At 37.2% G+C, this 26285-nt stretch overlaps 3 protein-coding genes across 5 annotated transcripts in view; 1 reads left to right on the top strand and 2 right to left on the bottom strand.

Annotated features, from left to right (window-relative positions):
- Positions 1 to 2053, bottom strand: part of LOC139145717 (transcriptional adapter 2-alpha-like) — a 13672-nt gene extending 11619 nt beyond the window's left edge. The window contains exon 1 of one of the 2 annotated variants that reach the window (XM_070717030.1): positions 1954 to 2053. The gene's annotated coding sequence lies outside the window, so the exon portion shown is untranslated. Of the gene's footprint in view, positions 1 to 1945 lie in introns of both variants that reach the window. The other variant, XM_070717029.1, reaches the window with a different exon arrangement.
- LOC139145718 (2-oxoglutarate and iron-dependent oxygenase domain-containing protein 2-like) lies at positions 2008 to 7732 on the top strand. 2 transcript variants are annotated; one of them, XM_070717031.1, is made up of 7 exons: positions 2008 to 2265; positions 3261 to 3317; positions 3834 to 3944; positions 4327 to 4426; positions 5063 to 5187; positions 5703 to 5960; positions 6242 to 7732. In XM_070717031.1, exons 1-7 carry the CDS (start codon positions 2128 to 2130, stop codon positions 6503 to 6505), a joined length of 1053 nt encoding a protein of 350 aa, XP_070573132.1. In that variant the 5' UTR covers positions 2008 to 2127; the 3' UTR covers positions 6506 to 7732. The 2 variants fall into 2 exon arrangements, with proteins under 2 accessions (XP_070573132.1, XP_070573133.1); XM_070717032.1 differs by having other exon boundaries at positions 2184 to 2265; positions 3778 to 3944.
- LOC139146287 (coiled-coil domain-containing protein 157-like) lies at positions 7411 to 26285 on the bottom strand. The gene is made up of 14 exons (XM_070717695.1): positions 26150 to 26285; positions 24825 to 24981; positions 24259 to 24371; positions 16529 to 16706; positions 15210 to 15999; positions 14413 to 14603; positions 13978 to 14166; positions 13150 to 13327; positions 12270 to 12418; positions 11579 to 11745; positions 11061 to 11197; positions 10323 to 10435; positions 9697 to 9808; positions 7411 to 9106 (listed from the first exon to the last, which is right to left on the bottom strand). Exons 2-14 carry the CDS (start codon positions 24957 to 24959, stop codon positions 8886 to 8888), a joined length of 2673 nt encoding a protein of 890 aa, XP_070573796.1. The 5' UTR covers positions 24960 to 24981; positions 26150 to 26285; the 3' UTR covers positions 7411 to 8885.

The following is a 26285-nucleotide window of genomic DNA, read 5'->3' as shown; positions in this document are numbered from 1 at the left end:
CGAGCTACTGTACTGCAGCTAACTGTACATGTACTTGCAGTTTATTTGGAACCAGACGTAGCTGCAGTACAGTAGCTCAAGGTTTTGCTTGGTTTTGCCGTCCGACCCAAATACCCATGAAGGCGCGACTTTGCACAATTTTTAAGTATCGGATATTTACAATCTAGTATCGAAGTTTGACATATCGACGTTTTCGGACTAGTATCGATACTAGACGATACTAGAATGAAATGCCGTCGTTCCATGGGAAGCCGTTGGGGACTTTAATATCGATACTAGACGATACTATGATGACTAGCCTTGTACCTCGGCACACCGGATCTGTGAAATCTCCGATATTTACCCGATATTTATCGGCGATTTGGGGACTCTAATATCGATACTAGACGATACTAGAATGACTTGCCTCGTGCCCCGGCACGCCGGATCTGTGAAATCTCCGATATTTACCCGATATTTATCGGCGATTTGGGGACTCTAATATCGATACTAGACGATACTAGAATACTTGCCTTGTACCTCGGCACGCCGGATCTGTGAAATCTCCGATATTTACCCGATATTTATCGGCGATATGGGGACTCTAATATCAATATATTTGAGTCTGTCAAATCGCAAGTAAATATCCGATATATATCGGAGATTTCACAACCTCACCGTTCTGGCCAAGCCCGACTTCCGAGGACTGACTCTAGCATCGATACTAGACGATACTAGAGTCTGTCAAATCGCAAGTAAATATCCGATATATATCGGAGATTTCACAACCTCAGAGTTCTGGCCAAGCCCGACTTCCAAGGACTGACTCTAGCATCGATACTAGACGATACTAGAGTCTGTCAAATCGCAAGTAAATATCCGATATATATCGGAGATTTCACAACCCTACCGTTCTGGCCAAGCCCGACTTCCAGCATCGATACTAGAGGATACTAGAGTCTGTCAAATCGCAAGTAAATATCCGATATATATCGGAGATTTCATAACCTAACCGTTCTTGCCAAGCCCGACTTCCAGGGACTGACTCTAGCATCGATACTAGACGATACTAGAGTCTGTCAAATCGCAAGTAAATATCCGATATATATCGGAGATTTCACAACCTCACCGTTCTGGCCAAGCCCGACTTCCAAGGACTGACTCTAGCATCGATACTAGACGATACTAGAGTTTGTCAAATCGCAAGTAAATATCCGATATATATCGGAGATTTCACAACCTCACCGTTCTGGCAAGCCCGACTTCCAGGGACTGACTCTGCATCGATACTAGACGATACTAGAGTCTGTCAAATCGCAAGTAAATATCCGATATATATCGGAGATTTCACAACCTCACCGTTCTGGCCAAGCCCGACTTCCAGGGACTGACTCTAGCATCGATACTAGACGATGCTAGAGTCTGTCAAATCGCAAGTAAATATCCGATATATATCGGAGATTTCACAACCCTACCGTTCTGGCCAAGCCCGACTTCCAGGGACTGACTCTAGCATCGATACTAGACGATACTAGAGTCTGTCAAATCGCAAGTAAATATCCGATATATATCGGAGATTTCACAACCTCACCGTTCTGGCCAAGCCCGACTTCCAAGGACTGACTCTAGCATCGATACTAGACGATACTAGAGTCTGTCAAATCGCAAGTAAATATCCGATATATATCGGAGATTTCACAACCTCACCGTTCTAGCCAAGTAAAGATTTCACCACCTCATCGTTCAATCTAAGTTCGATATTGTAGAGTCTAGTAGCCGTAAATATCGGATATCATATAAAAGTGCAATGTCGCGGTGTCCTCCAAATACCCAGGCAAAACCTCGAGCTACTGTACTGCAGACGGGGAACATGAAAAATTCAGTGTCGGAGGGTATTTTGTCATGAGTAAGGTAAATATTTGCAACAAGATCAATGCTGCATAGGGTGCGTTACTTTCGTACTCACATACTTACATGCTTCCGAACTGAATTTCCAAAATATGAAGCGACGAGCGAGCGTTTCGTCGGCGCGAGATGATGAACTTTGACCCGGAAACAGTACTGAAGTCCAACAGGAAGTTGTACTTGTAGTCTGAAGCTTCCGTTTCCAAAAACACAAGTGTACTGTTCCACGCGTAACGAGCAGGAATGGATGTAGGAATTGATGGGGAGCAGGAATTTTACGTCTGTGCCTGTTTTTATACACATAATATATTCTTGCAAGAGTACAATTTGCATGTCACGTATTTTAACGACGAAAACAGATTTATTCATGATTGGAAACAGGTAAACAACTTGCACTGCTGTCATTGTAGCCCTACGTTACACGTACGATGCTGTGTGTTCCCAGCAGTGTACGGCCTCCCATTCCCGACACATGTGGTGGGAGGCCGTATAATGCCGGGAACACAAAGCATCATACGCAGGGCTACTATCAGTGTTGACGTTGTGTTCCACTTGCACTAAATTGTAGTTGTTTGCATGCGATTTTTAGTGATTTTCCGATTGTACAGTTGTACTTTACACTTTGTTAATTATTTTCACATTATGCATGCTGACGCTTTTTCATAGGCAGATAAAGCATCTGTAGCCTGATCAAAATATGTAAATAATCCTGACATATGAAAATATTACAGTTATCGTAAAATCAGTTTGGTATTTGATCAGGTTTGAGCATGGATGTACAAAAATATTATTGTACATCCACGGTTTGAGCTCCCTAAACTGTTCTGCATACACTTGACATAGCTTTTTACGATGTTTTCAATATTGTATGTGTAAGTGTATAAATACATAAATGTGAATGGCTATGTCAAGTGTGATCCATAGGCATTACAATCAGTGACTTCCATCATTCCATGTAATGAAGACTGGAACGAAAACTCTGCTTTGTTGAACCCATTTCGTGATTTTTCAAGTATTTCAGAATAGAAGTGAAGCCTAACCCTGATCAAATACCAAACCGATTTATTAATAATATTCATATTTATAACTATTAATAACATTTGCTTAGACCATAAATGCCTTATCTGCATGTGGCTTCTAGCTTCCGTGCTATGCTAGTTCACACTGAAGAAGATATTTTGCAGGATTACCATATAAACATAAAAAACTATAAGATTTAAAACGATATGAACAATAATGATGATGATGATAATTGTTATTGCTCTTGTTGCCATAATTGTCATTGTTGCTGTTACTGTTGTTAGCTTTTGGTAGTAGTAGTTGTTGTCGTTTTTTATGCAAAACACATATTAAATAATGTGATATTACACTTTCAGGCATTGTTCAGTCGAGGATGTAGAACAGAAGATCAGATGAAAACAGTAATTCAGCAGGTAATCATTGAAATAATAAGTTGTCAGAAATATTGCTCAGTGTCATCACCACCACACCCAGCACTCTTGCCTTTAATAATCATATCAGCAAGACTGAAGATTAGTGGACACAAAGACATTTTGTTTTGAATTGTTAGTAACCTAGAGAATCCACGTATACCATCACTATTGCTTAGAGCCCCCTAAGAAAATGTCCGTTTAGTTCACAACCAAAGGTGTGTCCACCAATCTTCAGTCTTCCCATCAAATGAGACACAGCCCACAGGTGCTCAACTCAATGGAGGATTGAATGGAATAGTTCTGTTGCATCATAGGGCCTACTCATCAATATGTGAATCTTTCCGTATGGTGAAAACAGAACTATCATCCAAACACTCAGCTGCATGCTGGTATTAAAGTAGATTACTTTACTTGGTGAATAACCAGCAAATCAACTTTGTTGTTATTTTTTTTATTTCAGATCAAAGATGAGGTCACTAGAAGCAAATCAACTTTGTTGTTATTTTTTTATTTCAGATCAAAGATGAGGTCATGAGAAGGAAATCTCTCGGGCAACAATTTCTAGAAAGAAGGCAGAAGATATTCCAGGATTACAAACCATTACATCCTCATATTTACAAACTTCTGGTCAGTTTGAAAACTCTTTGTACCAATGCTTCCATATCAAAACCAAACAAGCACAGAGTATTTTAAAGTTTTAATGGAAAATGAGCAATATTGATCATTTCATATAATTCCAGGAATGTTTAATAACAATTTGATATTCCAAGCGTCAACAGCAACTTTGCAGCAATACTGGTCCTTGGTGGTTTACTTTTCATGAATTTTAGTCTGGTTCACATTAATTGACACCTTGTGTGGAACTTAAGGTGGTTCAACAGTTTTCATGGCACTTTGTCGCAAAAGCTTGTCCCAGCAGCCATAAACATATTTTGGTTTCAACATCTTATAACAGCCAGAATTTCAGATAACATTATGATGATAAACTTTGGACTACATTGTGTTGCAGGATTCATATTTCACAGAAGAGTTTCTTGATATTCTTCACTATGCAAGACAAGAAGATGCCACAGCAGAGGGGCTTAAGGAAAAACTTACTGTTGAGTCATGTGAGTATATGGTGTGTCTTTGATGATTTGGTCATCATTGTTTCATGATTGTAATGTTTGTGTTTGTTCACCTGTTCCAGTATTTCTAATAATTCAACTACCCCATTGTTTGGTATACAGTGACCCCCACAACGTTTTTAACCTACCAGAAATTCATTGAATACCTTCATGTAAAATGTTTCCTCAGAACAGCAAAGTCACTTGTTGCTCAGAGACCATACCTACACTGCTGGTACACTCATCACACATAACCAAGTTCAAAGTTCAGAATTTAATCACATTTTCTAAATCACTCTGTTGAAGGGATGATCATGATGTGATACTGATTGACAATAAGGCCAAAACTGTTTGTCTATTGCATGTCACATAAAATCATCAAAATGTAATTTTCATTTACAAAAGCACAAGGCTTATATTCTGACTACAGCACTAAACTCTGTCCCAGTTTCATTTGTTCTCAATAAGGAAAAACTCTTTCCTTTTTTTGTTGATATATTTGTGCAGATACTTTAAAAACAAATATCTTCAGGTGTACAGTTGCCATCTATCAAAATTCCTCTGATTCTCACCAATATTTCTTGCACCATCAGCACACAAGTTTCTTGAAGTGACTTTTCATTTTGTGTTTATTTTCAGCATCAGAAGTATATTCATTTCCAGTATTTACATCACAATTCTGTGAGCAGTTCATGGAAGAGATCAGTCATTTTGAAAATACAGATCTCCCAAAGGGAAGGCCAAACACCATGAATAATTATGGGGTGAGAAATATTTTGATAAATTATGTTCTCCTAAAGCAAGGTTGTGAGAGATATTCCTTAGTTCAATAGCAATGCCATGTATGCATGTCACATGTGAGAGAGTTTGTAGCATTTTTGCCACACAAATAAAAGGCTACCACAACCCCAATTTCAAAGTGATATTTATAGGGATAGGTTGTGGCACATCTCACATCATATGTAAAAAGTCAAACAAATGTTGATTCATGATTTAAATTAAATACTTCCTTAGAACTGATTTTTGTTTTGTTTTTGCTTACAGTGAACACCTTTGCAACTTTTTTAGCAAAACTCTTCAAAAGGAAAACTTTGACAAAACAGCAATTTTGTCAATTTTTCTTTTTTCGCTGTCACCCTCAGCGCTTGAATATAGATCCAAACATGCAAGGTTGTACAACAGCAATGCAAGTTTAATTGCCACACACTTATAGGATATGCAAAAATAATCAAATATGTTGGACTTCTGTTGGCATAATATCACATACTTTATTTTGTAGGTTTTGCTCAATGAACTGGGTTTTGATGAAGACTTCATCTCACCACTGAGGGCGCTATACCTCAGGCCCATAACACAACTCCTTTATCCAGAGTGGGGAGGCAGTTGTCTGGACTCACACAAGGCTTTCATTGTCAAATACAAGCTTGGTGAAGACCTCTCCCTGAATTACCACTACGACAATTCTGAAATTACAATCAACGTATCACTTGGAAGGCAATTTAGTGAAGGATCACTGTACTTTGGAGATATGAGATGGGTAGGTGTCGGGAACTGTTTCAACTTTCTCATCAAAGTTCACCTCCCTTTGATGCTTAGTGGTGTGGTCTTAGTGTGCATTAAAGAAATTGAGATACTTAAGTTTAAAAAAAGTTGTAGATGGAGCAGAGTTACATTCTAGGTTATTATCAAGTATTAACCCATTTATATCTCACTTCTTGAATATTAGTCCTATTGGGTTCTATCCCTTATATTGGAATCATTTTACTGGTCAAATCTTTTAGGAAAGAAATATCCTTTCATTTTTTTATCCACATTTAGGTTCCTATGAATGAGACCACATGCACAGAATACACCCACAAACCAACATATGGACTTCTGCATAGGGGACAACACATGCATGGAGCCCTGCCAATCACTGAGGGGGAGAGGTATAACCTCATAGTCTGGATGAGGGCTTCAAAGGTCCGGAATGAAATGTGTCCAATGTGCGGAAGGAAACCCAAACTTGTGAAAACAATAGGATTTGGTGACGGATTCACACAAGAGCAACCGGATATGGTGAATTTGTGTTCTACCCTCTAGTGGCAGACAGATCAGCTTGAACTGCAATTGTTGAAAAGATACTTTGAAAGTAAACAAAGATATATTTGAATTGAATATCAGGAAACAAGACCATAATGAAGCAGATCATGGTGAACTTTAATTTTTATGTTTATCTTGCTTTCCTGCTGTTGACAATGTCATGGAACACACGTCAGCTTCCTGAGGTTCTAAATCCTGCTGTGTCAGCTGTTTTCATGTTGGTATTATTGACTACTGAATCGTCAAAATTTGTCAAATATATCGTACTTCAAATATTCACAAAATGTTGAAAAGAAAAACCACTACAATTTTGCAAAAAGGACTATAGGAGTGTATGGTAAGAGTGTTGACTCTTCATCTTAAGCTAGATTCTGTTCAATCCAGCAATAAATTTGTTTCAGTTTTTACTGTTCCCTAGCTGTTTCTCTGATTTGCCAATAGAGGGTATTGACATAATGAAAACTATTGTCTTCAGGATGTTATGTTCACCAGGGGCAAGATTACTTTTATATAAAACATTGGGTAAGAAAAATGAAGTAGACCTTGCTAAATGCTTGATGATGCTGTCACTGAGGTGCTGTAGTGTACCATACACTCACAGGCTTGTGCACAAATACAGACAGACTATGAGAGCTTGACACCGTGTTTCCATCTTTTGCAAGACAGCAAAATATTGAACTGAACTGAAGCTGTGATCTGCATTTGTTGAAGAAATGAATAAACGAAAAGCACCTCAACTTCATCAGATTACCACCATACTGGGTAGATCTGTCACAGAGTTTTGCAGTTGCATCAAAATTCTAATGGATATGTGGGATGAGTATGCAGAAACAGGGAGAGCTCAGATAGATAAGAGACAGAATTGTTGGTGTCAGTTGATATAGAGAAATAAAAACACTGGAAAATTTCATCCATCTTTTATGTCTATCTGAAAAGATTTATTATTTCAAGAAAAAAGTACATTTTCATTGAAATCTCAAAAGACAATTCATCAATTGAAGATTGTGCCAACAAATTTTTTCAGAAAAATCTGTTATTGATAAAAAAAGAATGAAGATGTGTATTTTTGCAGTAAATGACTTGAAATGTACATTTCTAACTTCATGACAGTTTCTACACATCTAGATACTATTTGTCTCAGTACTGTATACAGTGCTAATGAATCAATTTGTACAGTAAAGGCACATATTTCATTTGCTATAAATAAAATTCATCTATTCAAGAGTACATGGACGGCAAAACAGGTAAAAAAACGAGTCATATACAATTCCATGAAAAGTTATCTCTTTGAAAATTTTGGAGTAAAAGTATTTCTTGAAAAATTTTGGTGTGTTGCTCTGGTAGCCTTCCATGGTAATTCATTCTTTCCAGATCTACTAGAAATCCATGAAAATTTACACATCAACATCAAACAATGTACAAACCTAGCTGTGCAATATTTAACAGTGGAATGTCATATACCCTTCATCTGTAAATCTCTGTGAAATAGCACAAATAATGCTTCCCTATCTTTCTTTTTAATGTGAATACTATGACTTCCATTGCATAAAAGACAGTAAAAATTAGAACTTTCTACTGTACTAATCAGTGTCTGCATGAAGTAAACTACATACATGTATATTTGTCACAAATTTGAAATACGATATCACGGCGACAAATGGCAAATGGTATTCCTTTCAGCTGTGCATAGATAGAATATTTCTGGACTTTCATATTCACGGAATGTATGGGGGGATTCTTCTTAACACAGCTTCAACAAATGAAATTACCATGCCATCAACAAATCAACTTTTCACTTTCGTTGAAAACAAACAAACCAAATTCAGAAAAGCACTGATACATTGCAGTGACACAGTGTACCACCTGAAGAAGTTTGCTGTAGATGCACTGCTCATCAATATACACTGTATGTTATTATGGGTGTTGGTATTTCAGCAAGATTTTTGTCAAAAGAAAATTACATGTTCACTGCAGAAACAGCAGTTACTTTTCTTTGTAACACAAATATAATTTGACCTTTAAAAGGGATATAGTCATCATAACTGCAGTCAAAGGTTGTATGGGACCCATACGACCAATGTAAACACTGTATCCAAGGTATGATGGTGATTGATGAAAGTTAAAACATGTCTGTCATAATCTACATCGTATAATGTAAATGTTGCAGTTATGATAATGTAGTGCATCTAGATATCATGCGCAAAATACATTGTTTGTAAACAAGAAACTCACACAGGTGTAGTTCTGATGACTGTTTCCCTTTAAGTGATCAAGGAGTAAATCTGGAATGGTATGATGAAAACACTGAAGGAACAGGTTCATGAAATTTTCCAAAACGAAACTGATGAAACTTTTCAAGTATAACCTTGAACAGTGTCTTTCAGCCATAGCAGTATGACTTATGAACATCCAAGTCCTTCTTTGTTGTGTACATCTTATCACACACATGACACACAAACATACTCATTGGGTTATAGTTATCTGACTCAGGTCTGTCAGGTTTTTTCCCCGCCAGAGGTGCCATCCAACTGCCTGGTCTGGATTTAGGTTTGCCAGAGATGTGGGTATCACGGTCACCCATGGAACTGCCTTCCCTTGATCCTGTCAACAACATAGAAAAGATATGTGACTGTAAATTTCTCTAATTACAACTCTACTTTGATTTCACCTTCTGTGCCACATTACTTAGGTTGCATACATTTGTTGTGAAAAACACCTGACACATAATCTCAAAGTGACATTCTTGATAGATATCTGGAATAGTAAAATGAACAAATGAGAAAATAATTCTTTTTGTCGTCTAACATTCCTGCATATATGTGAAGAGACATGAAAAATCTGAGATGATACAGAGAAATCTTGAAGGCAGTGTTGTATAATGACTATGTGATAGTTGAATAGATGTGTCATTTTGCAATGAATTAGACAGTGTAAGGTCTTGTAGTAAATATCATATTCACATCATCTATCGGCAAGCATGATAAGAATAAAGGAATTTGGCATCCACTGTACAATAAAATCTCAAACATGACTGAGTCCATTTTTTTTATCTACTGACCAAGTTTAATGCACAGCATCTAATGTACTCTCAAAAAATCATCTGCTTTTCTGTGACACTGTGGTTCATTGCCAGTAACGGTATGTGGCTATTTGATTGGATTTGTTGTCAAAGAATAGATTCCCTGACTAACCTGGAACATCTATTCTCAATGAGAGAGAGGACGTTGACCCTGTGCTGTGACTCTGATCTCTGATGTTTGATTTGCCACTTCTTGGTCGTGTTTTACCAGTATCTCCTTCACCCTGAAAAGCACAATATACGTATTTAAATCAGGTGAAATAGATGGTTATGGAGGTGCATGCAATCACTAAGATAAACTACAAAAGTTACTGGTTAGGGTAGTATGGACCTCAAAAGCGAAAGACTTAGTTCTCTTTCTACCAGGCTCCATAGACAAACCATAGAAATGAATACAACTTGGGAGAAAGAAGATTAAACTTTTCCTCAAACTTTCCAAAATGAAACTTTCAATCATTCCCTTACTAACTAAGGAATAAAAATCAGGATGACCATGCAATGTTTGGTACTAGAGAAACAAATTACTGAACATTTACCAATATTTGGAATTCAAAATGGCCACCATCCCTAAATAAGAAAATATAAAATGTTTGGTTTTCGAAAATCTCAGATGGTTTTCTTACTCCAAGAGGTTATTGTGTTGAATAGTTATGCAACAATCAGGAGTTGTAAACCTATCTCATTAAAACTCAAACAAAAGTTCTTTAATGATGGAAACTTTTAGAGTCTTGCCACTACCTTGTTTGCAATACCACCAGATCTCTTCAGCTTGAGATATGCACTGAGACTGGTATTTCCCTGGGCAGCTAGCTTGGCTACATTCACACTGGTTGATGGAATTGTTCTGTCCCCTGTTAAAGATCAAAGGGTACATGCTTAGGAGACCAAATCATCAATGCTAAGTCTTTTCAAACTCATGGCAAGTGAAATAGATGTAAGTTATGGTTATTTTTCACAAATTTATGCAGCTTTTAATACTGAAAACATCAGGCTTTAAAGGTATACTGTCACCTGTTCCAATTTTGCCACAGTTACCATTAAAAGAGAAAATCTAACCAATCACAGATTTTAAGTGGATGGCCGCTTTTAAAAAACAGTGCCCTCACATGGGCATTTTGAATACCAAGGAACACCCCTTTGACCATATATGGGCATATTTAGATTACTGGTGACTGTATACCTTTAAGTTTAATAGAGAAAAACATTCACTCATTGCCAATATACTAGAAATTGATCACGGTGCTGTTTTCCATGTAGATTCAGAATCATGACATAAAGTCTACACATCTTCACAAAAAACAATTCAAATTTGAAAACATTTGCCATACACATAATCAGATGTATCTTCACTACACAACTCCGGATTAAGAAACATTAGGAATCCAATACATATCAAATGACCAGAGTCCAAAGTTCCACATTGTTGAATGTACAGGATAAAAGACTCAAATGAAAAGCATTGTCTCATTTCATTACCTGTCCTTGACTTTGCTGAGCTGCTATCCCTATATGCCGGTGGCTTTGGAGGAAGCCCACTACTGCTGCCCAACATGTCATTATCAGTGGGACTATTCCGTGGTACTTTGGAATAATTCACATCAGATGGAGGGCTCCTGAAAGTACAATGTGCATCATTTAGTTGGCTCCAATTTTTAAATGATGTTTGTCTGCTCAGGTGGTCATTGCACTTTCTATCTGCTCTAGTCTTTGAGGTTGTTTATTGAGCTACAGTATGTACTTCATTGAAGAGTAACGTCACAGCTGACAAAAGAGGGGGACGTTGTAAACAGCAATATTTTCCTTACTCTCTGAACAGAGGAGTCCTGCTATAAAATACCTCTATTAAAGGTTGTCTATCACAATCAGAGGAAAAAGTTCACTGCAACCCAAAAACATAGTAAGCGGCTTGCAAATACAATCTGGTGCCAACCATGGTTATACCGATCATCTGTAATTCCTTATGCCAATATTGTTTAAAATGACCTATGACCTACTGGTAACTATAGAGATCTCTGTGCTGTTGACTTTGTTGAGATGATTGTGAGTGTCCAGACCAAAGTCTCTGTGGTTTCTCTTCCACATGTCTCTCTGGAGGTCTGTTGTATTGGTCTTCACGAGGCATGGAGTTGTCCATCTTCCACAGGGGAACTGGTCCAGAATTCTGTAGGAACAATATGCAAGAATATATTAAATATGGAATCAAAATATATGCACACAAGCCTACATGAATTCAAAGAAAGCTGATACCGGAATTAGCTGACAGTCAACAGTAGTATGTGTAGAATGACAGCTCTTCGAAGCTTTTTGAAATTAAAGCAACACATAGGGAGTATGAGTTCATAGCCTTTTTTACTTGAAAACATAACAATTTTAACTTTATTTAACTGGGTACGCAGAAAGAGTAGCAACATGTTTGAATTTCTAACATTGGTAAATGTTTTGGCACTTTATGTGCAATACAGTAATTGTTCTGTTTTTTCCTGTCTATTTTTTCCCCTTCAATTTCCACAGAGAACACTGAGAGTTTCTGAGCACAAAGGATGGGTGACGGTTAGAGTGTTTTATATTCAATGAACGTACATGTACCACCAATATAAATAACACTTGGGGGCTAATCACAATAGCCACTGTCAAAGTTCTTGCTGCTAAATGACATTTCAACACATGCTACACACATTACCATACCTGGTATGTCTGTGTTGTGTTTGGCTGTGAAGTTTCTTTCAATTTTGTAAGTGTCTGCCTGAGGGAGCTGTTGTGTTCTTCCAGTATCTGAATTCTGATATTGTTGGCTTGTACCTGTCTCTCCATGTCCACTGCGATGTCACCAGAGCCTACAAGGTAAAATACAATGATGGGAATTTTCTCTTCTTGATCCTCTAAAAGGTAGGCAGTACAATAAACATTCAAAATGCATGGAATGCTGAAAAAAATTGCTCTAGGAAGAAATATTCTGTATACCAAAACCTTGCCAGAAGAAAAGGCTTTTCCTAGTATTTAACGATTTAAAAGATATCTCCAAACCCTGGACAATAATGAAAATATAACATGCTGTAATGCAAAGCAAATAGCAATACGCTTATGATAATTTTTTGGGATAATTGATTTCTTCATTTGTCACACATGTACAGGGTGGAAATAATTAAACGACGAAATGTCCCTCTTAATCTTCAGTTCAAACAGATATGTTGCAATTTTATGGTAACTTCAAAACTGACACAGATAAACATCACACTTGTACGACATATTTGGCACAGTCAAAGTGGTAAGATAGAGAGTTGGTATGATTTAACCTCAAGGTGCATGTCAAATGGTAATGCCATTGGTGGAGTTGAAGACAGTGAAACTTCTGCTCTACACATGCTATAATCAATCATGTTTGTTGTTACCTTGTTCAATGTCTAAATAAAGAATGGGTGCTTTTACCCCTCTCTCTCTCTCTCTCTCTCTCTCTCTCTCTCTCTCACACACACACACACACACACACACACATACAGACACACACACACACACATAAGTGGCTCTACTGTAAGTGGGATGATACCAGTAATCTATGTCATCTTACTTTCTGGAGTAGCTTCAGGAGGAAGAGATCCAACGTTCAGATCCGGATATTGCACCATCAGTCTCTCTCTATCCTTGGTTTCCTTCAGATCATCTTCCAGGTTGTTGATCATTGTCTGTAAATCTCTGATTGAAAACTCCAATGAATTCTTCTCATTGGTCATTTGTTTCACCAATTCCTACAAAGACACCAGATTATTCAACTTTATTTCTGCAGATTTGCTGTAAAATGACCACTCTGGACATTTTGTGAAAGAAATCTTCCATCTTCAATTTGTGATAAAAAAGCTTAGTTTAAGAATGTATCATATGACTGAAGCACACTGGTATATTCAATCATTACATGATGCAACTGGATATACAAAGTGTGACTTTCTATACCAACACCTGTTCACCCCAAAAGTCCTGTACGTAGGTCCATATCACCATTGATAACCATGGATTTGGCAAATACCATAGTGGTGAAAGGGTTAAAGCACCATACCCATGACGTTTCATATATGTCAAACTTAAGCTACACACCAAACTCACATATACTTGTACACAATCAGAGGTTCATCATTTAACTAAAAAAAATCTGTAAATAATGACACTGAGCTATACCAGGAAATTACATCTTGTTTTCATCGCTTTCACAAGGTTGCGTCTAAATAGAAAATTTGGACATGAAAATGCACAGGAGGCTAAGTGCTATCCTTCACATTATTTATTTCATAAATGTATTATGAAAATATGGTGTAATTCTTCACATCAGGTTTATGACAGAGAAAATGTTCATGTTAATAAAAGGGTTGACACAGTCATATTTTGCCAAATACCCACATCATACAAACTGGAATACATTGACTACATGCCTTTTCCTCTCCAGTGACTTTTTGAGTTTCTTGACTTCTTCCTGAGCATCTTGGAGTTCTTCATTTTCATCTTCCAGCTGTACTACCCTCTCCTTCAGTTCTTCACATTCTTGGTCAAGTTCATCAACTCTTTGAATCAATGCTTCATGTTTACTCTGCATTGCCTGCATATCGAAATACGGAAAAATCAAACATACCAATTGTTTTCTTCTAAACCTGAATTATTGAAGAAATTAAGTGGTGGAAAGCAGTGCCATTGATCTACATAAATATCAAACCCAGGTATTCATTAAATGAACTGGTGAAAAATGTTGTTATTAATTTGCATGTACATTCCACTTTGATTATCAGCAAAGTGAATCAATTATGTCAAACCGCCACTGGTTCTTTGTTCAAACTTGTTTACTCACCTGCTCATGCTTGGCAACACTCCTGCTTTTAGCCTGTTCCTTCTGCAGTATTTTGCCGGAAGCATCAAGTTGTTTCTGGGCAGACTCTAATTCAGTTTGCATTTCCTGCACACACTTTTCCAATTTATCCACTTTCTCAGCAACAGCAGTCTTTTCTTCAAGATCTTTCAGTAATGTCTTCCTGGATGATTCTACGGGAAGTTATAAAATAACCAATGAAAATCAAATATTCAAACTAGCTGAGATGGAACGTCTCTCACACTCTAGTTCACGTGAGACATAAAGTGTGAGACATTTTAACTCTGGCAATTCAGGGGTACCTAAGAAAGTGTAGCTTTTGAATGAAAACGACAGCTTTGACACCATGCAGCATAGTTTGGGTAGGGAAACGATAGTTGCTGGAATGGAATCTGTAAGTTTGGTAATCTAAAACGATAGCTTTGAACATATTTTTATGTTAATGGCATAAAAGAAGATGACTGACAGCAAAAGCATGGAAGGGGCGGTAAGTATTCCAGCAGCAGTGTACTCCTCATTCATTGATTGTGTTAGTATTTTTCAGTTTTTGAAACAATTCACTGGAATCAAATGCACACAGACTTCATTTGCCAGTATACAACTGAAAAAGTGAAATCCTATTGCAACATCGCCCTTGTTTGGGCACCTACCATGCAACATTACAAAGCAAAATTTCAAAAATTTTGATACATGACGATGTATGTTTTGCCTCCTAAGACCTAAGTATATTATTCTCCTTTAAAAACATTCAACCATAAAACAGAAACATTTTTACATACCTAGTTCTTCCAGAGCATCTTTCTGTTTGACAAGTTCCTTTCTCAAATTTGTCACCTGTTCCTCTGCTTTCTTTTTCCCACTTTTCAGTTCATTGTTAGTCCGTTCAACAACGGCCAATGAGTCACAATGTGTTTTCTCAATTTCTTTCAGTTTGACTTCATGTTGTCTGATCAAATTGCTCTGTTTATCTTTTTCCTTCTTTATGTCTTTGTCCGAGTGCGCCACTTTGTCTTCTAGTTTGGAACATTTCTCTTCTGATGCAGTCAGGTCAGCCTTCAGTGGTTCAATGTGTTTCATTAAGTTTTCCAAGTGTTTGTTAATCCTGGCCAAGTCCTTTCCTTGTTCTCCAACCCATCTGGAAACATCGGTGGCCGACATCACAGAATCATGTTCCTGCTTCTTGTGTTTGGCAACGGCACATGGGAGATTTTGAGTCCGGCAAACATCTATGATGACGTTGCTGACCTCTTTGAGGCCAAGCTGTACGCACGCACAGGACTCACATGGCACAAACGCTGTCTCCAATGTCTGGCACGGCACGGTCCTGACATCTTTTGCGATTTCGTCCCTTGGCTTTTGCACAGGTCGCTGGTAGAAAGGATCGTCTGCTTTGTTTGGAGGAATAAGTCCACTGAGTCCCAACGAGACACTCTGTCCAACAGCTTCTTGACCAATCAAATGAAACATTCTAGATGCCCTGACATCTGTCGGTTTTAAACTTTCATTTTCTTCATCAAGAGCAGTGACAACATTTTCTAATTTTGCAATTGTTCTATTTTTGCTCTTATTCTGTAACAAAGATAAAGATAAACAGTAAAAAATCTAATAGAAAGGAAGAACATGTAAAAAGATATGCATAACATGCATGAGAGAGAAAACTATGAGAAAGCCAGCCTAAAAAAAGTGGGCCTTGATCAAATCAATCTCCTTGCTTTCAGAGTTACATGTAAGTGTTGGGATTTTTGTGCAATTGTTCTCCTGAAATTTGAGACTTGAGAGTGGAATCTTTGAGAGCTTTCAAAGACAGCTTGGTAGTTTCAGAGTTTTGGACTTGAAAGAATCTTTTCTGACTGTGTTGATAAACCACAATGGACTTTCACGTCATGTTCTGTATGTGCTGGAAATGAGAGTGCTTAACACACCATAGTGTCAATAGAAACAGAAAAAGAAAAAGAAATTTTCCATAATGGTACACAGAAACACCATTTTGATGCATATGAACTGTTTATCTAATTCACAGCATAACTTGTCACCTCAGGCTTTTTCAGCCTCTGATCAATCATATATCTATCTGAGTGGTTAACAATTGTAACATTACCTCTGATTGGAGTTGTTTGTAATTTGTGAACACCTGTATCACTTTATTCCAGAACCTCTTTGTGGCAAGACCAATGGACATCTGTGAACCAACACTTTCATTTCCACTCGGCGGGCTGCCCCCGGTGGTAGTAAGTTGATCGAGGAAACGTGTAAAACTCTGAAGCAGTAGCATGACCCTGGAACAGAAGGGGGAACAGCTGTTAACACTTTGTTACACGCTGACGAAGATGCTCGTCCTTGCTGCTGTCTTCCTAGGCCTTCAGTTTGCGATTGTCCATCATTACTTCCCAGTGACAATTTTATTTGATACTCAGGGTAAAGTGATAAGATATCAAAGTGTATCTCTGATCATAGGTGGCATTCTTATTATTATTATTGGAAAAAGTTAAGTATTTACATTATCCATATTAGAAACCATTTGTTTCAACATAGTACATGACATGAAAACTTGCTTCTTTCATCACATCTCCTCACTTGTCCTAGAAGTTTATTTCAGAAGCGTATGATTAATAAATGTATCTCCCTGCAAAGTTCATCCACGACCAGAAGTCAGGATTTTTTTCATTTTAGACACTTTTACATTTTAGTCGAGCATGTTTGACATGTTAGGTGCCTAAAATGCCAAACGTGCAAACCTATTTGTATCGTACAGACCTAATATGTACAAACCTATCATGTCTAAAATGTCTAATGTGTATATCATTTTCGGGTGTTAAGATAAGTCCAATTCTATCATACCAATCTTGCAAACCTATCGTGTATTGTGCAGACCCAACATGTACACACCTATCGTGTCAAAAACATCTAACGTGTATATCATGACTACACGATTGGTATAGTACAATTCGATTTATCTTGAGACCCTAAAATGACATACACGCTAGACCATTTTAGGCACGTTAGGTCCATACATGTTAGGTTGGCATGTTACACAATAAGTTTGCATGATTGGCATGATAGAATTTGACTAATGTTGAGACCCTAAAATGATATACACGTTAGACATTTTACACACGTTACGTCCATACACGTTAAGTCAGCACAATTGATGTTCATTACTGACATTCCCTTCGTTTTCATTGTTGCTTAACAACAGTTTACAGTTGTTATCGATTATCATATGATTTTGGAGATATTTTAGGGGTGCTCGGCTGTTAAGTAGATTGTGGGATGAATGTGATGGCCCACAAACTTTTGGTAAAAGCCACTCTACATCGCTTTCTCGTATTGGGTGCAAACGAAAATAATATACACTTTACACATTTTAGACATGTTAGGTTTGTACATGTTAGGTCGGCCCATTATAAGATAGGTTTACACAATAGGCATGATAGAAGTTGAAGGAAGTGAAAACACTGAATGATATTTAATACAGTAAAGCTGCATTTATTTATAAACACAAAACAATTATGAAAGCAGCGTAAGTAAAGTTGTGTGCTGCCCACAGTGTTGCCGTCAGTTAATGTTCAGAATTTGCATTTTAATTGTTTTTTGTTGTACTGGTACATATCACACACAGTAAGCAGAAATACATGTAAGTTGAATCTGACAGAATTCACATGTCGAACAGCATGTTTAAAGCGAGCCATCAAGAAAAATGTCTACTCATATGCCTCCATGTTTATGTTGCAGAGAACTTCATGGTCATCCAGATTCATATTCTTTTTACAACAGGAAGATATGTGATTTTTAAAGTGTAATCTGTCGACAACAATTGTTAAATTACTCAGTATTTTTGATGACCGGCTGACATTACAACAAATTTATTATAAACTTGTACAGGTGATGCCCATCATTGTATGCCAAAAACATCGGAAAGTTACTAGCATTAGCTAATAGCAACAGAGGAAGCAATACACTTGTGTCAGCGATTCTGATCCGAATAGTTCGCACCGTCCAAAAATAATTCCACAATTATAAACAGCAGTACAGATTACATGACCAAGCCTTGTGCTCAGAATAATTCTGTAAATGTGATATTGAGGCACTCTGAGTAGCATGCATAAATATTGCTTATAAATTTGAGCAGGGGGTTGGCACCTTACTCATTTTCGGAAATTGACACCAGAGGAAATCACACTGTAAATGAACTAGCTTCCATGGAAAAAAAAAAGATTCTGACGTTGCTGGATTTCAAAATGTATCAATCCTGTCACCTGAGGAAAGTGCAGAAATTCGCTTGTTTTGCAAGATTATCCATGGAGGCAGCAAAGGATGCAGAGAACTATGTACTCTCATTATTATTTGAACCCAAGATTATTTACATGATGAACTCACTCTCGTTATATCTTGCATATATTTAGTTGGGCTGCAGTTTGCAGGTGAGATTGCCTTTGATAACAGTACAATTTGTGCATGGCTGTCACCTGCCTGGCGACAAAAAATAGTACAATGTGCCATCATGATTATTATAATGATATTATCGACACCAACATTGTTTCGTACATAGTGGACTGACAGTAAATGGAAGAATTTCTGGCGTTATTTTAGTTTTATTGTTTGTTTTATTTCGTTAGTTTCATCATGTACAGTCAGTCATCAACAGTGTTTGACTTTAGTTTGTTAGAACTTCAAGTATTGCGTATGCCTAATGTGAAGCATCATATATTAGTGAGTTACGATTTTTAACTTTCAATATGGTTTGGTACGTTCATTGCTCAATTTTCATTTCATCGATTTTAAAACATTAACACCTTTAGAAGAACAGCTAATCTGACGCCAAGAATAAGTGGGAATCATCCATCGACAGCATCACCTGACTGATAATTTCACATATTCTTGACCAATCAAACGTGCCACTCCTTTAAACTACATTACTCCACAACGTGTATCGACGCACTGTGTAACATTTACTGGTTTCTCCCATCGCTTGTAATCATCACCATGTCTTCCTCTTCAAATATATCAAGTACTGCTCTGAAATGCCACTAGGAGAATCTAGATTTAAATGTCATTGTGGATGATCACACAAGACGTATGTTAGAAAAACATCAGCTATGCTCACTCTATACCAAACGAGTTTGTCTTTAAGCCACTACTTCCTGTAGTTGGGCACTGTTTAGGTAAATCACATATCCATGCTTGCCATGCTTGGAGAAAAAGATGTACACAAAAAATAATGACGGGTTGTTCACCAGATTTTTGGTATGTCTGCCAAAACCTGTATTCAGTCAATAGCGGAAGAAACCTCTGATTTGAATTTCAAGCTACTGTCGCTGCAAAGGTTTTTGCTGGCTCTATAAGGGGCAACATCAAAAGTTCAATATAATAAATCTAACTTAATTGCTTAAGTTTGGCCTCAGACCCCCCCCCCCTTCTAACTTAACTGACCTAAAATTGAAAAACATTGCGGACTCATACCCTGTACTGATCTTTTCAAGCAACGTACCAATGTACCATTGAATTAAATAAAAATTGAAAACCATTATAAGGTAACAAAAATACGGGTGACTGGATCGGTTTTAGCGTACAAAAAACAGCCTTGAAATCGTAAAATTTGCCAAAAAGGCGTTAAATCGTTTTTGACTGCACAGAAATTAATTTGGCCGAAACCCCCCACCCCCAAACTTAAGCAATTAAGTTTTTTTTCAAACATCGATCTTTTGACGTCGCCCCTAAATCCTCCATGAAGCACTTGCAACCTACAAACCAACAGAAGAAGCCACCCAAATACTGAAAGCCCAATACAATGAATATTTGACCTATTTAGCTAATCATCACCACAAAGATAGCTACATGAGTGGTGAGTGTTTTCTTTCATTTTAGGAATTGTCAATCTACATGTCATGTACTTTGAGGTTTATAACAGTATCTGACATTTTGCATGCATTCATAAATAAGACAACGTTAATTAAGAAAAAAATCATGCAAAGTATTATTGATTAATTTTGAGATCTAAGTATGTATCAACAAGAGTCGGTTGTATTTTACCATAGACAGTCGAGAAACAGGATGGGAGCTGCGGTATTTCCTTTGAACGAACTATGCTGGAATAAATTACATTGGATTTGCATAACCACTTATAAACAAATCCAATTACCATCCAACTGTCGTAGTATCTCACAGGTCTTAAATTCAGTGTGTCCTAAACACAACTTTTTAGTAGCAACAAGAGTGATTCAGAATACCTTTTCTTCAGTATTAATTGATATTATATTAAATACATGCATTTTGGCACAATTGGGAGCTAACATGCAAAGACGAAACTCACATCAGTCATTCCACAAAGATTTTTTTACACCCATCATCATTCTTCCTGTACTTTTGGTTCATACGCTCACTCTCTCCAATGCTATTGTTTACATATTTTTCTGCAGGACTGGCCATAAAGTTATTTTTATTTTCATTGTTTATTAATGGTATATAATCCCATTTAGAAGGAATGCAATGTTTCTTTGTCACATCTACGAATAAATCTTTAGGATGACAGAATCTGTCTTCAATTGGAACGACGACTATGTGCTGAAAATAAGTTGAATGACGTTTACTGCAAACTACCGGATGCTGAGCAGCAGCTATCACCCAGCTGATAATTATGCAAAAATCATTTCACACATTTCTATTTATTCCAAACTACATAGCTCATTGCTTCTACAGTTCTTTGTTCTTTGTGGTAGCTTCCCATACTGTTTCTCTCCTGTCTACAATTTAATGTACCTTGACAATACATTATAATTGCAATTAAGAGGTATTATTGTGCCATGCAAACACTTTTAACATCATAACGGAATGCGACACAAACACAAGTTTCCAAGGAACCAACATACAACTAAAAACAAAAATCTACAAATTTTATTTCCACGTACAACATCATGCTAACCAAAATCTATTTTTAAAAACATTATTAAAGGAAAAACACTGATTAACTTGCAACACTACGGTATTTTAATGCAAGATCAATCAAATGTGGCTGCAATCAACACTTTAGAACAGACAACAAACGACCTATACAATTGTAAGTGGTTGATTTTTTGAAAACTGATGGTATCACACCAAAATCAATAGAAGAATGACATTAATTGTTTTGTAAATTTCATTACATTTTATCTTTTATGGTCGTAGGAAAGGCCAAAGGGCAGCTGTTAAGACTGGGACTATTACTTCAGGCCATGGAGGACGCTTCCACGTTTCTACACGATTGCGGAGAAAGTTCTTATGCGCCAATACAGATGAAGACCTACTTAATAAATTGGTTGATGCAAGACCGGATGCACAGGAGACAGAAGAGATCAGGACCCGGAAGGGTGAAGTGGAGCATTTCTCTGTGAAACAACTGTCAGCTGTTAATCCAAGGAGAGCGCGCAGTCAATCTTATGTCATTCTTCGTCACCAAGAAAAAACTTTGGTTCCGCTACAACAATGACAACGAAACCAGCGATGGGATACAAAGGGCAGCGACACTCATTGATAGGCAAGTTACGCTTTATAAGAGGAGTGTTGTTGTTTAATGGAGGTGTCGTCTACCAAGCTGCATTTAATCAAAGAAACAGAAAAATTAACACAGAGCACAAAGGTGCTTTTGAACAGCTCAGTACAGAAGGTTTGGGAGAGTACGTTGTGCACAGAGAAGACGTCAACGGAAAGAAGGGCAGGCGGGGGCAGCACAAGTTTATCAAGAAGATTACCCGATTTATGGAACAGAAGACCTCATCAATTTTACAACATTGCTGAGAAAATACAATGTTGGTATCAGGGAGTATACGAAGTCCATGCAGGCAAATGAAATAGCTACCCCACACACTGTGGCCAAAAAAGGAAAAGTTAACTTTGATGACGATGATGTAATTTCACTGCATAAGGAAATAGCGCATGTAAAACCAGTCGACAATGAAGACTTACACAGTGACACAGGTTGCAAATCGGTGGACAACAAAGACATATAACAAAACGTAGATGCGAATTCTAGACAAGACAATGAACACAAATTAGTATCATTTTCATGGCCAGACTATAGTTAGAAGACACCGTGTCTTTTAAGGTAAAACATGCCTCGGGAACAGACTTCAGACTCTCACACTTTTACAACTCATTCCTTGTGTAACATTTGTGGAGCTTCGTTTTCAAGCCCTTGGTGCAAGAACTTAATTCACAGTCTTATTTTTTCAAATTCGAAAATATTAATATTCTTCATACAGATGGGAATGGTGGCAGCTTTGATTTATAATTATCGCAAAATCTTAGGTTATTTGTTTCTCCAATACATAATTGGGTAGCATGACCCATGATTTTATTTCTTAGAGAATGGTTTCAAGATTCACAGGGAAAATTTTGAGCAAAATTTAAAGTCTTTGACTTCAACCGTAACATGATCCGATGTTAACCTATTCTTAGTGTAAATAAAACTTTGTAATTTTATGCATTTTAACTTGTGTAATGGCCAAGATGTATGTATCATGTATCAGGTGGTGTGTGTGTGATGATTTCTTTATCATTTTCTATCTTCTTTTATTTCCATGCGATGTTCGTAACAATATATTGTTCACTTACATTTTCAATGAACGGTATACCTAAAAATTCTTATTTTATGCTGAAACTCAAAATACAGTCAAAGAAATGAAGAATTACTATCTCCATAGGTAGTATAAAAATATTTTTATGACAATAATGATGTATAAAATGTAGAATGTGAGAATGGAACGTTTTGCTCTATTTCACACTTTCCATCTTTCTTCAAAGTCTAAGATGCCGAGTGACATGAGTCAAAATCTATCATGCAAAATGTTAAGATCGTGTAACGCTCAGAACAAACGTGTACAGACCTTTTCGTGTCTTATATGTCTAACGTGTATATCATAGGTAAAAAAAATTAGTCAAATAAAATCATGCCAATCATGCAAACCTATCGTGTATCGAGCAGACCTATTGTGTACTGACCAAACGTGTCTTAAATGTCATTTTAGGATATCAACCTGAGTCAGAATATATTATGCCAATCTTACAAATCTATCATCTCACGTGCAAAACTAACGTGTACTGACCTAATGTGTTTAAAATGTCTAACATGTATATCAATTTAGTTTCTTAACATGAGTCAAATTCTATCATGCCAATCATGTATAGTGTATAGTGTAGACCTATAACATGTACAGACCTATCGTGTCTAACATGTTTAACGTGTATATCATTTTAGGTTCTCAACATCAGTCAAAATCTATCATGCCAATAGTGCAAACCTATCATGTATCGTGCCAACCTAACATCTAAAGACTCAACAGGTCTAAAATGTCTAACGTGTATATCATTTGTGGGTGCTTCCTCAAATTTTATCAGGCCCTACCATGTCTAAAATGTGTAATGTGCAGACTTTTACTGTGTATAGTCATGCACATTGGCCTTACATGTTTGGGTTCTGTAATGCACAATCGCATACAATTGCCCGTAGCACGTTAGCTTCAAAAATGTGAAATGTGCATTTTCACCAACTACTGGCCACAGCTCGCAAAGTTTTATATCACACCAAAAATTCACAGATAATATTTAACTCTGTGATCCTGGACAGCTAAACCGAGGTATGTCACTGTGACTAGATCACTTTTAGTTTTCCTTTGAAAAGTTTCCAAGCTTTGGATTCTCAGAGAATTTCAAAGTTTACAATCTCCAAATGAAAAGGATGGCCACAATAAATCATAAAGTTGTCCGTTGCAGATGTTATAACAGTTTAAAGCATGACTCCTCTTCATGTATGTTCAAGTAAATCTATGAAGAGTTGGTGGTAAAATGAAAACAGACCTGTCAATGACTAGTTCAAACATCATTATGTGAGACACCTGGCAGTCCTCTTCATCATCTTCTTTGTAACAATAGTCACCAAGGAGTTCAGCGATGTCAATATCACATGAAATCTGAAAAATGTAAACAGACATTGCTTTGTGACATTGCATGTATACAAGATGTAAAGAAAGTGCTGATGACACCATGTGAACATTTCAGAGTTTAAAGTTACATATGGAGGCAACATACATAACTTTCACATTTTCAGTAGGTTTATCAATATTTCTTAGAGGTGTGCAGACAAAATGATGATTATTTATGAAAGGATACTTTCAAACCAGGTGTGCTGTGCCATATTTTCCATACAGGCATATCAGATACAATTGCCCTCACCACATACAGAGAGAAAAAACTTGTCTGTGCCCTCACATTATGTATTACTATGAGTATTTTCGCAAAAGCAAAAGTAAGGAGTCTGGGCAAAGATTCTCATCTGCTTTCCAATAATGAGTCATGTGATGTAGACTCTGCTGGTATCACTGTACCACTATTTGTAAAGCAGGGAAGAAGGTAACATTGCATACCTTATCAGGAAATTTCCAAGAGGGAAATCTGACAGGTCCAACCCTAGAGAAAACTTCATTGATAGTTGTCTGCAAGTCCTCCACATCGGAGCCAAGGCTTTCAATGCAGAACTTGCTTCCAAGTAGATGAGCCATTATTCAATGTGTCTTTCAAAAACTGAAATGATTTGAAAGGTGTAGAAAATTAAAAGAAGCAACAACAATCATTATGAGACCAGAAGTTGTGGAGTATTATATTACCATGCCCTGTTCGTCGCATTTTAATTGGTAAAGCTGAACCACGTGACTGACCACAAATACACAGTACTATGCTTTGTTTACATGCCTATGAATATAAATCATAATGTTAAAGTCATAACTTTACAAATAAACATAAATTGTGATTTGTACAAAACTCATAATCAATCACAAAACAAAATGAAGCACTTGTGGGCCAAGTTTAGATTATTTTTCCCTCAAAAATTTCCCAATTTACGAAATTTTTTACTGCGCACATGACAGTGCATCACATATTACATGAGTTCCGGGGCCCTGGTGTCTTTCGCGTGGCAAATTTTTGTAAATTTTGACAGTTTTCTTGGGTTTGTTGATAATATAATGGGAATAACAGACTCCGCCCTGACCATTAAATGTTTATTTATTGGTGGGGCAAGAGGAAATTAACGGCCCGCGTTAATATTTGGCTTTCCTCTCACCCTTGCCCATAAATAAACGTTAATGGTCAGGACATTGCCCATTATTTCTATACTTGTAATATTTGACCAAGAACTGTCACAGGAAAAGTGAGTGATGACTATGAATCCTATATCTTCTTCATGGAGGTAGAAATACTATAATATGTCAGATCTTACCAGATCATTGTAGCCAAGGGCGCTTGACTCTTCGCTTTGCAGAGCCCCCTGTGATGCAAAAAGGATCTTGTCCTTCCACAATGTTGAAAACCCTTTTATTTGTCAGTGTGCGATGCCTGATGCTTGTATTTGCGACGAGTCACGCGCCCTTGTAGTTGTAGTTGGTAGGCATAGTCTTTACAATACATCACGATCAGTCCAGTCATGGAAAGCACAATCGTGAATGCGTACGAGACAGAGACCTTCACACAATCACAGTCCAGAGGGTCTGTGACACAATTCATACAAAGAACGAACGGTTCACACCAGCATTAGAATGGAACCAGTATGTTTGTGGTGGTTAATGGTTGTGAACGTAAACAAACGATACGATGAATGTACCTGTCAGTGTTAGGTGTACTTCTAATGTCAACTGTTAGGTAAATATCGACGGTAGTTTTCAAACGGCGAAATGGCATATCAATATGTCCTTACCTTTGTCAAATTTGAAAATAATCGCCAAGAGAACAGCTTCAGAGCAAAGTAGCTAACTAGTCCGACACATAAAACTCACGGAGGCAGCCATTTTTACCAAGGAATGCGTTGGCTTTCAAACTAAACAGCGCCACCA

Source organism: Ptychodera flava, chromosome 12 (genome assembly GCF_041260155.1).
Source record: "Ptychodera flava strain L36383 chromosome 12, AS_Pfla_20210202, whole genome shotgun sequence".
Taxonomy (NCBI): domain Eukaryota; kingdom Metazoa; phylum Hemichordata; class Enteropneusta; family Ptychoderidae; genus Ptychodera; species Ptychodera flava.
This window is presented reverse-complemented; position numbering and strand designations above follow the sequence as displayed.

Excerpts from the sequence above, each read along its gene's own strand:
- LOC139145718 (XM_070717031.1), top strand. The coding sequence starts at position 2,128 with ATGGATGTAGGAATTGATGGGGAGCAGGAATTTTACGTCTGTGCCTGT. Across the intron at positions 3,318-3,833 it reads TGAAAACAGTAATTCAGCAG|ATCAAAGATGAGGTCATGAG; the intron begins GTAATCATTGAA and ends TTTTTATTTCAG. Across the intron at positions 3,945-4,326 it reads CTCATATTTACAAACTTCTG|GATTCATATTTCACAGAAGA; the intron begins GTCAGTTTGAAA and ends ATTGTGTTGCAG.
- LOC139146287 (XM_070717695.1), bottom strand. The coding sequence starts at position 24,959 with ATGGCTCATCTACTTGGAAGCAAGTTCTGCATTGAAAGCCTTGGCTCC. Across the intron at positions 14,167-14,412 it reads GTGTTGCCAAGCATGAGCAG|GCAATGCAGAGTAAACATGA; the intron begins GTGAGTAAACAA and ends TTCGATATGCAG. Across the intron at positions 10,436-11,060 it reads CTCAGCAAAGTCAAGGACAG|GGGACAGAACAATTCCATCA; the intron begins GTAATGAAATGA and ends GATCTTTAACAG.